The sequence below is a fragment of the Lagopus muta genome, chromosome 1 (assembly GCF_023343835.1).
Source record: "Lagopus muta isolate bLagMut1 chromosome 1, bLagMut1 primary, whole genome shotgun sequence".
NCBI lineage: Eukaryota > Metazoa > Chordata > Aves > Galliformes > Phasianidae > Lagopus > Lagopus muta.
The window spans coordinates 107319595-107333060 of record NC_064433.1 but is presented as its reverse complement, the minus strand read 5'-3'; the positions used below and the strand labels follow the sequence as shown (position 1 = coordinate 107333060).

The following is a 13466-nucleotide window of genomic DNA, read 5'->3' as shown; positions in this document are numbered from 1 at the left end:
ATCTGTCCTGGTTCTGTCTCTTCCCAGCTCCTTGTGCAGCTGTTGGTTCCATACAGCACTGCTCAGCAAGACCTAAAACATTGGTGTATTATCAACACTGCTTTTCTCCTATAGCCAAAACATAGCATCATACTAGACACAATGAAGAAAATAGACTCTGTTCCAACTAAAACCAGGACACCCATTTATCTGGTTATTCTACACTGGCTTCCCTAGTCCTGCTGGCTCTATTGAGTAACTGGAATCAAATGAGCTAACTAAAGAGCAGCAAATAAAGCTGCTCATACCTCCTGCCAGGCCATTAGACACCAATGTGCTTGTGACACTAAATAAACATTACCACACATCCTGCCATAGCTAGCACTCCCTCTCCACACATTAGGGAATCACAGAATTACCAAGGTTGGAAAAGACCTCCAAGACCATCTAGTCCAACCATCCATATATCACACATCCACATATCATCCATACAAACCACATCCCTCAGTACGGCATCTAAATGCTTCTTGAACACCTTCAGGGCTGGTGACATCACCACCTCCCTAGGGAGTCTGTTCCAGAGCCTAACCACTCTTTCAGAGATTTCAGAGAAGACATTTTTCCCTAGCATTCAACCTGAATTTCCCTGAGACAACCCAATTCCCTCTAGCTAGTTACATGGTAGAAGACAATTATTCCCATCTTGCTATACCCTCCCTTCAGGAAGTCGTAGAAAGCAATAATGTCTCCCTTGAACCTCCTCTTCTCCACACTAAACAACCCCAGTTCCCTCAGCCACTCCCCATAAGACTTGTGCTCCAGATTCCTCACAGCTTCACTGCCCTTCCCCGGACACATTCCAGGGCCTCAATGTCTTTCTTGTAGTGAGGGGCACAAAACTGAACACAGCACTCGAGGTGCAGCCTCACAGAACTGAGTACAGTTCTGAGGGACAATCACCTTCCTGCTCCTGTTGACCACACTATTGCTGCTACAAGCCAGGATGCCATTGGCCTTCCTGGTCACCTGGGCACACTGCTGGCTCATGTTCAGCCAAGTATCAACCAATGAACCTGCAGATTTAACACAATGATCAAGTACAACATTCAGCAGTCTCTAATCTGGTCATCTTTACAGTTTGAAGTCAGAAGGATACCACCTTCAATGGCTTCCCTCCCCCACCTCCATCCCCCATCCCTTTTTTGGGTTTTACTATCACTTCAACAAAAGCATTCTATCATCATTCAGTCTACCTTCACCATCCTCACAGTATAAGGTACACCTCCATTCTGGGTCATGTTTCATGCACTGCATACTAAGGTGATAAGGTAACAAAATTCAGTGTCCACAAAATAATACTTTTCTCTTTAAGAGGAGAGACAACTCAGCTGTAAATAATATTCAAGGCATGTAGGCAATTTTCACTTCTGACTGAACTTGTGCTTCTTCCTCCAAGTTTCATGTTGCTCATAAATAAAGGTACGTATCACTTGACATGAATTGATCAGGTGAGAAAATAACAGCTGAAGGACTGACCAATGCAACACTTATTCCATACACTCTTTTACATGGAAGGTGGGAAGAAAAATGGAGAGCGAGGATAAATTGAGTTACTTCTCCCCAGCCCTGTCGTTAAAGCAAGTTTCACAATTACAACTCTTCTGCAGTTGCTTGCTCTGAGCCCATTCCAAAGTCTGTCATTTCTTTTCCTGAGAAGAGACAAGTAGCCTACCTGATCTGTCTCCTCCATTTGTTTCCATAAGAGAAATAAAGAATGATTGCCATTATTAAAAGTAGATGGAAAAGTAAAGGGACAAAGAATGTTAGTTATGATTTCACCTAGTTTCTATTTATTTGGCATGTCTATTTTTGTTAAACTAGTGTCTAAACAACTGAGAAAAAAAGAAACAGAACACCTTTTCTTAGAAAAAGAGAGGCTGTTATTCATCTTTATTAAAGGATCCTATGCCTCACAGAGAATAAAGTGTTGCATGGCCCTGTGATTTTAAAGCTCCACTGCAACTGACAGGATGAAGAAAGGCATAGCTTTCCTCTGATGCCCACAGCCTTCTCTCAGCCCTCTTCAACCAAGCAATGAGCATCACATGATTTACACACCCAATGTCTAGGACTAGCCACTCTATTAGAAGTTATTTTGTACTGTTATTACAGAAAAAGAAAACAAACACTGACATACTTTTTATTTCATACACTTGGAAAATAAGACAAATAACAGCAGACATTGACCATATACCTTATTTCATCACAAGCCTGACCAAGTCAGCATAGAAATGGTGGAAAGACAATCCTTGTAAGCTTGATGATACAGTAGAATTGTAGGGACATATTAATATGTTACATGCCTTTGGAGCCTGAAATTATACTCTCAATTTTCCTATTGAAGTGCTGGATGCAGTTCTCTTGTTTTACAAATACAGAGGTTTTCATTTGAAGTTACTCTTTACAAGGAAATATTATCTTGTAGCACACTTCTGAAGCCAACTGTCCCCTATTAGAGTATTCTTTTAATCTGTTAGCATTATACACATTGAAAAAAAAAAAAAACAAACACAAGCTTCTTTCTGACCTGTACCACCTTCACCAAACTAAGATTAGATTCCAACTTCATTCATAAGTGCTGTTTGAGAAGATGCCTGCCACATTCTAGCTGCACTTTAGATCTCTGCAGTTGTGTACCTATTGTGGGTGCAACCTCAGTGAAACTGATAGTTCAGAAGTAGAGAATCACTGCAGTATCTGAACAAAAAGGCACTGTCATCATCATCACATCTCCACCCCCTCATCCTACTGCAAAAGGTCTGCTTGCTAAGACATCAGCCCCCTCCACAACCTAGATTGCAATAACCACATAAGAGTACGGTAGCTCCCTTGAACAAACATGGCATATTTTCCCCCCAATAAAAAACATCTGATTTATTCCCATCAGGATTATTGATGTTGGAAACACCACTTCAGTGTTTAAATACATCTAGTTCCGAGACTCAAGGTATCAACAGTTTAGCCCGGTTTCTATGCAATATTGAACTGAATTTGGGAAAGCAGTCCATGAACAAGTTTCAGCTTTCCCACTTAACTACCTGAAACAGTTACAGTTTCAGGCAGAAACCAGCACTTATGCCAGAAGTTCCATTCTTGGCTACATTACTCTCCTTCTGTAACAGCCTCCTGGCTAGGGTACTTGACTGAAGTGATGGAAAGGCATCCCAGGGCCTTTTTCAACCTATAAGGAAGCAGACACCCCATGTTGCTCTAGTAGACTGGAAACATACCCACACCATGAGGTTAGGGGCCTTGGTTATAAGACATTTCCTCTCACTCCAAGGACTGATGAAGCTCAAGTTTCAGGACAAGCCTTCGACCTCTGTGTTAGGCATATCATATTTCTAGTGAAGTCAACATCTTCCCAACACAACTGCTGTGTAACTATCTGAAGGTAATCTGAGCTCCAAATTATACAGATTAAATACTCTGGGCTGTAGTTGGAAGCTGCTTGGCATTCCCCACAAGATTTGAGCTGATGAGCCAGAAATACCCAGCACATCCCCTTTACAGGTAACACAATCATGTACCCTTCATATTCTCCCAGAGGTGGGCACAAGATAGCAGTTGGTGCCAAATTAAAGAGCCATAAGACAACAGGAATGAGCTTGCTGCAGCTCCAGAGAGAAACAACAGCTGGAGTTCTTTGTATTCCAAGCCCAGCTAAGAGACCTAAGCACTCTACAGTCAAACTCTACGATTAAGACTGATCCCTAAAAACCAGAGCCATTCAACACAGAAGGAAAGAGTGGCAATGACTGCTGTAAAAATATTTGTATGAAGTTAAAAAAAAAAGCTTCTTGCAAGCCTTCACACCAGAGGAATACTGCCTGCATGGCCTGACAAACTCAGCATGTCAGATAGTTACTCCACTGATAAGCTGACAGACTCTTTGAGGTGAGTTTTAAGCTTAAAGGCTCACTAGCAAGTGTATATTGCTATTTGGCATTCTTCTGTGAACCAACACCCAAGATGACTTTCCCCATTTCATCCTAGGTGACTAGAGATCCTTAATGGAACAACAGTTGTATCTGTCTCATAGATGCTGTATGGCAGTAGCCAAATCTGAACAGCTTGGCCATTCTCTCCAAGCTCATTAAAGTTGAAGGAATAAATCTACTATAGATCTAGAGAAAAGGCTCCTCAATTACTCGGGAATAGATTTGCAAAGTTACTTCAACACCTAAAAACACATTTCAGTACATAATGAACTATCTCCAGCTAAAACCAAAAAAGCATCCAGCAAGAAATACATTTGGACACTTCCGTGATCCAACTGGGCAAACCCTTATACCTTAAGTTCCCTGGAGTTACAATGCCAGATCTTTGCCCAGCAATCAGAGTATCTTAAATACATTTTTTTTTTTTTTTTTTTTTGACTAATTGCAGATCAAGATTTTCCTGCAGAGTTCTTTCCTCACTGAAAAAAAGTAGCTGCTGGAAAATAAAGGAATACTACAGTCAGATTAATGGCTGCTTCCTCCATCACGATGGAGCTTTCTCCATCAGGAGAGTGGTAATCACATAAACAGGAACTAAGTCAATTTTGCTTGATGCAGTAAAATAAGAAGCCACAAAAAAATCTCAAGAAATAACTTCCAAAGGATCTGAAAGCTTTCTTCAGAATTTGCTACCACTGCATTTTAAGTTCCACTCAAATACTACCAATTACAAACATAAGCTTTCAGCCATCTCAACACCACTTTGAGATAATCTTTTCGGGGCTCAAGATGAACCTTTTTTAATCACGGTCCTCAGATTCTGTCAGATTAGGACAAAGAAAATAAAAAAAAATTCAGTTACAGCATTAAACTGAAATCCAGCAAGACCCCCATCCAAACAGATGTTTAAGGAGCTTGCTTTCTAATCTTTTTTTGCCTCTGCTTTTAAGCAGCCTTCTGAACTGGGGTGGTTTGGGCTGGTCCAGTTGTTCCTATCTGTCTTCTGGAAAAAGAATATTCTTCTGACTGTTGGCTTTCATTCAGTATAGCTGTGGGTGATAAATGCTCCAGTATTATCTGTTGAATGACAGTAGGACTGAAGATATTGATTGCACTTAAGAATCATAGAAAGATGACATTTCTAGCTTTGAAGGTGTGCTAGAAATACTGCCCTGTGAGGCACCAGGAAACTTAATATGAATAAAGAACCCCTATGGTGGCATTAAGAGTGATCTTAATGTTCATCAGGACACACTATGTACAAAGCAAGCAATAATACTTCAAACTATGAAAAGGAAATTAATGAACAAGTACATCCTAGCACATGAATATAATGTAATAGTGCCTTGCACAGTTGCAGTCAGTATAGCAGGATCATCCAACCATTCCTCTTCACCAGAGAATTTCTCCCCAAACATTACCTTAAAGGAGCAGCCAGTGTGTGTGGCAAACATGTAGTTACTTTAAAAGGCTACAGCATGGACTCAACCCAGTGAATCCAAATGCAGGCAGCGATAGGGAGAGGTCACAGAAAGCATGGTGCAAGTACACTTGGGCTGTCAGATCCCTGCAAGCAGCAGGAAAGCACAATGAGGTTTCTCTCTGCTTTTCCCACTTGCCTGACCAGCAAACTAAAATGTTTCTCCTCATAATTATGTCTCAGGTCCTCACCTCAAGTCTTTTACCTAAGAGAGCACCAACGTATAACAGCTGCACATCAGCTAGTCAGAAACTAATTCAGTGCTTCTTTTTGCTTTACTTGTGTTGCTAGGACAGCAATAGCCAATTGTTAGAGAAGCGGCAGGTTTTTTTGTAACAGGAAATAGCCTCCAGAAATAGGCGCTTGGGTAAGGTGTAATTACAGATATCACTACTCATCCCCAAGGGAAAGTGCAATGGAGAATCTGGGATGCTGCAAGCTGACTCTGGCTGGCACTTGACTGACTGGTTTGCCCCCAGAATATTTCTCCTAAAACAGCTTATTTACTTACAAACAGGCAGCAACCTTTCCAGGCTATAAAAGTATCTACATTCTTTTCCTTAATTATCCTTCCCAGGTCAGATTTTGTGAAGTTCACATTAGCATTAGACTACAGAGATGTCATTTTTTCCATGAGCTCCCACATCTGGCTCCCGCACAATTTCTTCTATGATGATTCCACGCAGGGAAAAGCGCTGCAAACACCTTTAAACTCTGGTTTTCAAATTCTCCACCGGAGCACACAGTCCTTCATAGCACAAAACAAGGCAACACCTCTCGCTTTGAAGGCACACACACACCTGTAGAGACTCATTAAATACAGCTTTACAGAAGCTACGAGCTCTAGACCCCGCACACAGCCAACAAACACCTCCCAGCTCAGCCGCAACAGAAGCACCCTGCCCTCCCCACCTGACCTTAGGAAAGTACTAACGCTCAACGCCTCCCGCACCCGCAGACCCCCCGTCCCACCCTCCCACTTCCTAAGAGCAGCAGGGCTCCCCCTTACCCTCCCATCGCCCGCGCCCAGCGGCCGCTCACCCACCTCGCTCATCTCGCCCGGCAGCCCCGCACGCACACACCCGCCCGCGCCCCTAAACGGCAGCACCCGCCCGGCACCGCACACCCGCCGCCCCGCGCAGCCCTTTAAGAAGCGGCGCCCCGCGCCCGGCCCGCCCAGCCGCAGCCAATGAGTGCCTTCGGCCGCGCCGAGCCCCCGCACCCCTCATCCGAGGAGCCGCGGCTCCCCCTGGCGGGCGGTTGCGGAGCTACGGGCAAAAGGGGGAAAATGGCGGAGGGCGGAGAACGCGCTGAGAAGGAGTTGAACGTGGACGCTCGTCCGCGGCAAACGGGGGATCTGCGTCCCTTTGCCTCATCCTGTGGTCGCGCATTTGGGAGGCAGATCTTTCAGCCCAGGGTCTGAGAGTGGATTTCTCCACCCATTTCTGCCACCTTTCAGGTGTGTGCTGGAGGTGCTGAAAATGTGGGATCCCGTGCTCAGTCCCAATGGGACACCGAAGTGTCATGGCCACTGTGTCACCCACCTAACTCCATCCCTATGGCAGACTTCAGACAGTCACAACATGAATCTTGCTGCCTTTTCTTTTAAAATATACAGTGTTTCTTTGTCAGGCAGCTTTCCTGGAGGGATGGAAAAGAGTGTTCTCTGTCATTTGCTTGACAAAAATGAAAAGATAATAAAACAAAAACTTTGGAAATTATGCAGTTATCCTCCAGCATCCATCTTCTGATGTAGCACAATGCCTATATTTGGCAATACACGTTCAGATGCTCTGACTCATGTATCTGTGAAGAAATATAGATTCAATTTGCTTCGAGAATGCATTTAACTCCCTCAAATTTCTCTTAAATGGATTTATAAAAAAAAAAAAAAAAAAAAAAAAAAAAAAAAAAAAAAAGTTAAAGTAGCACTTTGAAGAGCCCAAGAAGATTGTCAGCCTTTCCACAGCCTGCCAACAGCTTCTGTGTCAAAATCCACATCCAGGGCTCATCTGGATGGAGGCAGTGGAAGAGATTTTGCAATGCCGTTATGGAAGGCCCCTTTGCCTTGCCTCACTGCAACCTTCCAGAACTCAAGGGAAACCTACAAGCAGGAGGGGGAGTGACATTTTACTGAGGTAGATAGTCATAGGATGAGGGGGAGTGTCTTTAAACTAAAAGAAGGGAGATTTAGGCTAGATGTTAGGAAGAAATCCTTTCCTTGAAGGCAGTGATGCTCTGGCACAGCTGCCCAGAGAAGCTGTGGTGCCCCGTGCCTGGAAGTGCTCAAGGCCAGGTTGGATGGGGCCCTGGGCAGCCTGAGCTGGTGCGTGGAACTGGGTGGGCTTTGAGGTCCCCTTCAACCTAAGCCATTCTATGATTCTATGATTTACAACTAGGGATCAAAATGTTGCAGGATTTTTTAATTTTTTAATTATTATTATTATTTTTTTTTATTATAGGTTTTTCCTGTTATTTTCTATAGAAAATGAGGGGAAAGACCTTATTTTAAAATACTGTCTTCACCTCCCCTGGCATCTGGCATTTTACAGAACTCATGTAAATTATCCCAGGTCTTGTTGTGAGCATACCAAGTGGGCAATAAACAAGGTGGGAGTTTATTGCATGAATAGCTGCTTGTTCTGCTGCTTCAGAAGTGTCACTATGGTGTGAGTATCCAGAGTAAAAATGGTGAAGCCCCTAAAGCAGCTTTGAGTTATGTGACAACATTTTCCAAGAAAGGCAGTCATTGGTGCATTGCATTAGTATCTATATTCTGACAAGAATACCATTGGTATTCTTGTGTGCTCAAGGGGTTATTTCTGACCAGCGGACTCACAAACACTCAGTAGGTGACAGAGACAGCTAAAAGAAAACATTTTCAGCTTCCACTGACATTGCTAAGAGCCCTGCTGGTTGCAGGAGAATAAGGCTGGATCTGAAATTCTCTTGCTGCTTACCTCGGTGGGGAAACAAACATCCTGGGAGTGTGGCACAGTCTCTGCTTGTATCATGCCCAAACAGGATCAGCTACCTTTCCTTCTGTATATTTGCTCATTCAGTCCTGTGAGAGCCCAGCAAAGAGCAGTACGACAGTGAGGTGGGCCATACTTATACACCAGCACATGTCCTCCCCAGGTATGGCCACTGCCAGCAGCAGTTGCCAGTTAGCCGTCTGGGTGGCAAGCAGTACATGCTTATTTTGTAACTGCATGAAGAACGTGTGCTGGTGAGGTATGACATAACAATGGATTTCTGTCTGAGAGCTGGTCTCTCTCATCATCAAAATATATGTGTCGTATCCAAGCAGAAAATCTCACTGCTGTAATTCAGGCTGTACTCCACAGTGCACACAGAAGCATGTGAACAGAGAAGAGTCTTTGCACTAGACTCGGTGGGGGAACATAAAATGTTTTTACTTTCTGGCCTGCCTTGAGGAGTTTATAGCCTCCAAGAGGGACCCTCTGCAGAGCACACTGAGCTGCACCCAAGGAAGCCTAGAGGCACAATGGGCCTCAGTACCCAGACAGTGGAGGATGTCCCGCAGTCCCAGTTCAAGACCTGGGAGCAGGGGCAATGAGAGCTGGTATTTTGAGGAATTAGCTGCTGACATTAGCTAGAAGAGACACAGTTCATAGAATCAGAGTATCTTGAGTTGGAAGCAAATCGCAAGGATCATTGAGTCCAACCACACAGAACCACCCAAAATTCACACCCTGTGTCTGAAAGCACTGTCCCAATGCTCTGTGAACTCCATCACTGGTGGCCATGCCCACAGCCCAATGCAGCCCGTTCCACGCCCACCGCCCTGTGGTGCAGACCCTTTCCCTGACCCCCAGCTGCCCTCCCCAACACAGCTCCATGCCGTTCCCTCAGCTTGTCTGCTCTGGGCTGAGCACAGCGAGGGGCCTCAGCTGATCCTTACATACCTTGCCCCCATACCCTTCCCCATCTTCATGGTAGAAAACATGGAGGAGAATGGAAGTGCCTCGCTTCTCAGGGTGCTGTGTTAAATGGCAGTTCCTAACCAGGTGCTGAGTTTATTTTCTCCAAATACAGCATTCTTCTAGAGCAATGATGCTGATGGTGATGGCAGTGCCCTGCATGCAGTATCCCCTTTACTTGCGTGTATTCCAGCATGCAGTTGCAGTATAAGCTGCACAAGATGCTATCAGCAGGCTCTTGGTGAGCAGAGGACTCCCTTCTCCCAGCTGACAGCCCAAGCTTTCTTCACTGCCTTCCAGATTTGTTTATCATACCCTGGAGAAAATTTCCACAGACAGTTAAAGCAACCCAGAGACAAACGAAAGGTTGAGATGCTACATGCCTCACCTTGTTTTTAGTGTGGATCTTCTGAACTTCATAGCCCTTGAGCCTACACACACAGACACACAGATCCGTTCTAATCCTGGGTGCGGACTGAGTTCTGACATGATAATGTATGAGCCAGCTTAGTTTAACATTCCTTGTGTTCTGGCAATGCAGTAGCAAGCTGAACGTCTCAGGAGGAGCTTTGAATAAAGATACCTCTAGTATTCCTGTTCTGTCATTTATCTTATGTGATGGCACCAGGTTTTCATTTTGAGGTACCCCTTAGCTGAAAGTCTTTCCAGCCTCTGGTAATACTTTACCTTAAAGGTACACCACAGCTCAGATTTTAAGTGAACAGCTAAGCAGTGACACTTCTAAATAGAGAAAATGTTCTAAGCTATTCTATTTTCAAGAGTTGTTATATTCTGAAAATTGACTATTAAAACACCACCTTCTTGTTCATCATGTCTGCACTTGCTATGCATTCAATCTTGTCTGCTGGCATATGACTACAATTTCACTGTTTCTTACTCCCACTTACCTGAAAGAATTAACATGGAGAAGAGCATCTGAGCTGGCTTCTGAAGCAGAACTGCTCACATACTTCCAAGGAGTTTCACCTGTGCAAGAAGACCAATAGCAGCTCTTCCCCACTAGTGTGATCGAAGCCTAATTGAAGATTCATATGTTGCAAATGCATGACAAAAAAACCTAATTGTACTCTCAATCTTGATCACTAGCAGTAATAGTAATTGCAAAGTCTTGCTTCACTTTAAAACCCCACCATTTGAAGCGTGTAGGAAATTGGGTGGTTTTATTAAAGTATGGCTAGCTGCAGGATTGTTCCAGAAGGCACAGAAACAGAAAGTGCAGGGAAAGATAACTTCTTAGGCTGACATATTTTCACTCAAAATTTGATCCAAATCAAATCAAACCCCCCCAAAAAATGAAAATGAACATATGACTGTGCCTTGAAAGGTGTTCTATATTCCACTGGTGCCAGAATAGATTTGCATTTTGATTCTGACTGCAGAAATTGAAGTTTCCAAGAACTTGAGATCAGTACACTGATGTGAAGCCTGTGCCTCTTTTTTATTCTTTGAATTTCTAGAGATAGAACAATTTTACACAAACTTTTTGACAAAGAAGCTTGTGTTGCAACTGAAATGAAGGATGCTGATTTCAAATTGGAAGGTTTTGTTTCAGAAAGATGTGTATATTTGAATATGGAAAATGGAATGGGATCTAGAACATGACCTTCATTACAGAGAACATGCTGTAATTATAGGCTTTGGTCTTCTTGATAGCAATAGATCTAACAAGCATAGATCTGCACTCTGTGACTGGCCACTCATACAGATCAGCTAATTTGCCCAACTAAATAATTGAAAAAGTAGGGAAAACAAAGCAGTTTCCACAGCCTTAAGTCCCATTAGTATGTATTTTTACCTTGTAATTAAGAAGCTAATGGCTGTGTGTATTTCAGGGACAAAGCACCTCTGAAAATCTGTGCCCTAAAGCCTGTGTTACAGTCTAATTTGTGTTCCCATACAAGAGCTAGGAGCCAGTGGTTTCAAAAAAACCTTATCATGATCCATGTCACAAAAATATATCAAGTATTGTTTTGAAAATTTGAGACTTTTATCCAGAGATCTGCATGATATGACTTACTCCACAGTGTGAGTGATCTTCTATCCTAAAAAACAAAGTACCATTAAAACAGACATTAAAAAAAAAATACCCAAATGTAAGTGTGAATTTTTCAGTCAAGCCAAAGAATTTTGAGGGATGTAATTCATAGACGTGTCCTGAGCTTTGGTGCAAAGAAAGCTTGTCTCAGCGTAAGTTAAATTCTCTAAATGTTTCAAAGCCCAAGGAGTGCTTGTGGGTTTTGACTTTTTGATTGGCTTTTGATTTGCAGAGAGGATATGAAAATGTGTAGTACTCAGGTATTATTTGGCACTTAACCACAGCAGTTAACTTTTTAATTAAATGGTAAAAAGACATATTAATTATCAGCTAACAATCTTCAATCTCTGTGCAGACAAAGGAATTAACGTGATTAAAAAGATCCGCAACAATTACAGCTTGCGGTGTGGAGAGAGAAAGGAGTTTAAATGCACTCCTTCCTTCACTTCAGTGACTTTGGAGAAATTAAGGTTAAGGACAAACTCCATTCTCATTATCTTTTCGGTGCCCTTTAGATTAAACAAGCAAAGCAAAGAAAAAATCAAATCCTCCCCCCAAAAATTCTCAGTGGTGTCTTACAGAAGTGAAGAATTTAATTCCAGTACAAGCCGAGATCATTTGGTGCTGCATACATATATATGCACATATAGCACATATTCACATAGGTGTATATATATATATGTACATGCATGTATTTATACAGCATGTGTCAGGATTAAGATATCTAGGAGAGTTTCATTGGCTCTTGACTGTTGCACAGGAGCCAGATTTCAGGATCTTTTCCCCCTCTGTGTACTCCCTATGTCCTTATTCTGCTTAGACAATGGATCTAGAAGGCTACCAGCTTCAGAGAAGCTGAAGTACATTGCAAAGATAACATCACTGCTAGTACTTAATGCTGCTTGAAGCTCAGTGATCCCAGTCTTCTCTCCTACTTCAGGTGCATAAAGCTAGTTAGACCAAAAATGAAAGATATTGCTGTCAGAACCCTTCCTCTGTGCACCACCCAGCACTGTTACAGTGACTGCTGAATCTACTGGATTTCTTGCTCTCTGCAGAAGAATAGTGCTGAAGTTCAGAAGGATTTTTGTCCTGTTTGCTTTTCTTCTTTAGACAGAGCAAAGGCTTCAAAACAACCTCTGATCTTTGTGCTGTAGCACTCCCAAGTTTTGTCAAACACTTTGCAGGAAATAGTAAAAAGTCGAGGCATCCAAACCCTTCCTTTCCATTTGCCCTAGAAACCTTTTAGTGTTGTACTGCCAGTAAATACAAGTAACATATTCCAGTAAAAGGAAGTTAAGGTCACCATGTCAAGTGATATATAATTGGCAGCTGCCAGAATAAAGATTCCAATGTAAATGTATTCCAACTCTGATCTCACCTCATACAAATATACAGAGGTTCTTAATTTTTTCAGAAGGCAGTAGCCTGCCTCTGCTGTGCAGGATGGATGCAATTGAAGTGTGAATCAAGACTACGTAGTCATCTGTAGAGGGAAAAGCTTATTGATGTCCAAACTCACCAGAAAGGAAGGCCAATAAAAGGAAGAAGAATTTGTTCCCATTGCATCTTTATTAATATAACAACATTCTCCATAACATCTTTATTGATATATTTAGGACCAACACCTGAAGTTTTGAGGTTCTCAACCTCAGTTTTTGGGGCTTCCAACCCCTGTGTACCTGATTTAGAAACTGAGCAAGTTAAAATTAACATTATCTAAAAGGTTGGCTGGAGGTAGGAAGCTGGATTTGGACTTGATTAAGAATTCTCTCCTCGGCATATTTCCTACTCTCTGCTTATTCATGAAATGAGATCCATTCCACATATCAAGGTAAGAATATTTAGTTACCGTTCAGAAACTGGGCTAGTCAAATAAAAAAGCAAGGTCAGCAGTTTTTGACTGCTGAGCTGTGAAGTATGACAGTAGACCAGATTGTGCTGGCTTCTAGAAATTTAGTAATGGGCATACTCAGAGATCCAAAGCCAGGAATTTTAACATAGCC

The 13466-nt window shown here is 42.6% G+C and overlaps 1 protein-coding gene across 1 annotated transcript in view; it reads right to left on the bottom strand.

Moving 5' to 3' along the window:
- Positions 1-6609, bottom strand: part of PCP4 (Purkinje cell protein 4) — a 54012-nt gene extending 47403 nt beyond the window's left edge. The window contains exon 1 of the mRNA XM_048932543.1: positions 6506-6609. Within this exon, the coding sequence (XP_048788500.1) occupies positions 6506-6514 (9 nt within the window). The 5' untranslated portion in view covers positions 6515-6609. The remainder of the gene's footprint in view (positions 1-6505) is intronic.
- Between the last annotated feature and the right edge of the window lie 6857 nt (positions 6610-13466).